Here is a 1270-nt window from a genome sequence, read left to right on the forward strand (position 1 = left end):
ACGTGGCTCGACCACAATTGGTCCAAGGCGCGCACGCGCGCTTCGTAGTTGCTGCCGCTCCAGGCAGCACTTGCATTGTTTGCTTTTCTCTAAGCTCTCAATTCAGTTCATTGTTCATTTCACCATTTCCGGCACACTCGGATATTACACACATCCTATTATGGAAGATCGAATAGAAGACGTAGAGTCCACTTTGGAGAGCAATACAGGGTTGGGCACTTCTACATAACCTTCTGAAACTGGGGGAAGAACACCTACGATGTAGCGGTTGTAGACCCCATGTTGAGCGAAGATCCACCTTCTGTGACCGAAGATGGCAGCTTGCAATTTCGCGCTCACAAGGCAACGCGACGTGTGATGACCTTACTGACATTCTAAGTGGCATAATATAATTTTCATTTGTCGTCGCTATCGATTCTGGGGGCGTGCCTTGATAGGCACAATAATAATGTTTTCATTCGTGCTGTCCGCTGCCAGGGTGTGGCGTGGCGGGTACCCCCAAACTTCGCGCGGATGTTGACTTGGTTATCATCTGTTGTGCCATTCTTCCTGTTAACCTCCTTCCAATTCGTGTGTAGCGCTCGACTGCGTCTGACTTCCATCGTCCAAACAACTTCACTGCAAGACTGTCGAATTTAGCGTTAAACAGCGCCGTTGCTCCACCACTGCGTAACGAATGGGACCCAAAGCATTTAGGGTGATACCCAGCCTTAGCTGCCGCCATCTTAATTATTTTAACCACGTCGCGCACCTGCAAGTTGGTTGACGAGTCGATACTGCACAAATGTGACTCTAGTGCGATGCCAAGGGTTTTGTGGTGGCTGACTAAAATCCACGCTGCCCGTACTGGACACCACCATCTAGACCCAGACCGCTCCAGCCTCCGACTTGTTCCTTCTCCAAATTGATCAGACTTGCTGCCTCTAAATTGAACCACCACTGCTGTCACGTCGAGCAAGTTCTTGCACTCTTGGCCATCACTTCCCATGAACCTGATGTCGGGTCTTTGAATTGCGTATGTCTGCACGGTTGAACCCTCAGCTAAGTACTCCGATTTCCTTAAAAGAAAAAAGTAGCCCAGCACCGAAGCCCCCCCCCCAAATGACTCGGTGCTGGGATAACTCGAAATCGAGGAGCTCATGAATCCTCTTGAAATATCGATTTTGACAGGGTACTTTGAGTTAGTTGGTGGGTCGGATCGTCGCATTCCAGTAACTGCAAGTTGGTGTCCTGGGAGTAAGCTAACTCCGTACCCAAGCATTTTCCTATG

The 1270-nt window shown here is 49.5% G+C and overlaps 1 protein-coding gene across 1 annotated transcript; it reads right to left on the reverse strand.

The window, feature by feature from the left end:
- Nucleotides 1-454: 454 nt before the first annotated feature.
- PPTG_19130 (hypothetical protein) lies at nucleotides 455-988 on the reverse strand (the record flags this gene model as incomplete). Its single annotated transcript, XM_008917481.1, has 1 exon — nucleotides 455-988. The coding sequence occupies one exon, from the start codon at nucleotides 986-988 to the stop codon at nucleotides 455-457; it is 534 nt and encodes a 177-aa protein (XP_008915729.1).
- Between the last annotated feature and the right edge of the window lie 282 nt (nucleotides 989-1270).

Source organism: Phytophthora parasitica (genome assembly GCF_000247585.1).
Source record: "Phytophthora parasitica INRA-310 unplaced genomic scaffold supercont2.103, whole genome shotgun sequence".
NCBI lineage: Eukaryota > Oomycota > Peronosporomycetes > Peronosporales > Peronosporaceae > Phytophthora > Phytophthora nicotianae.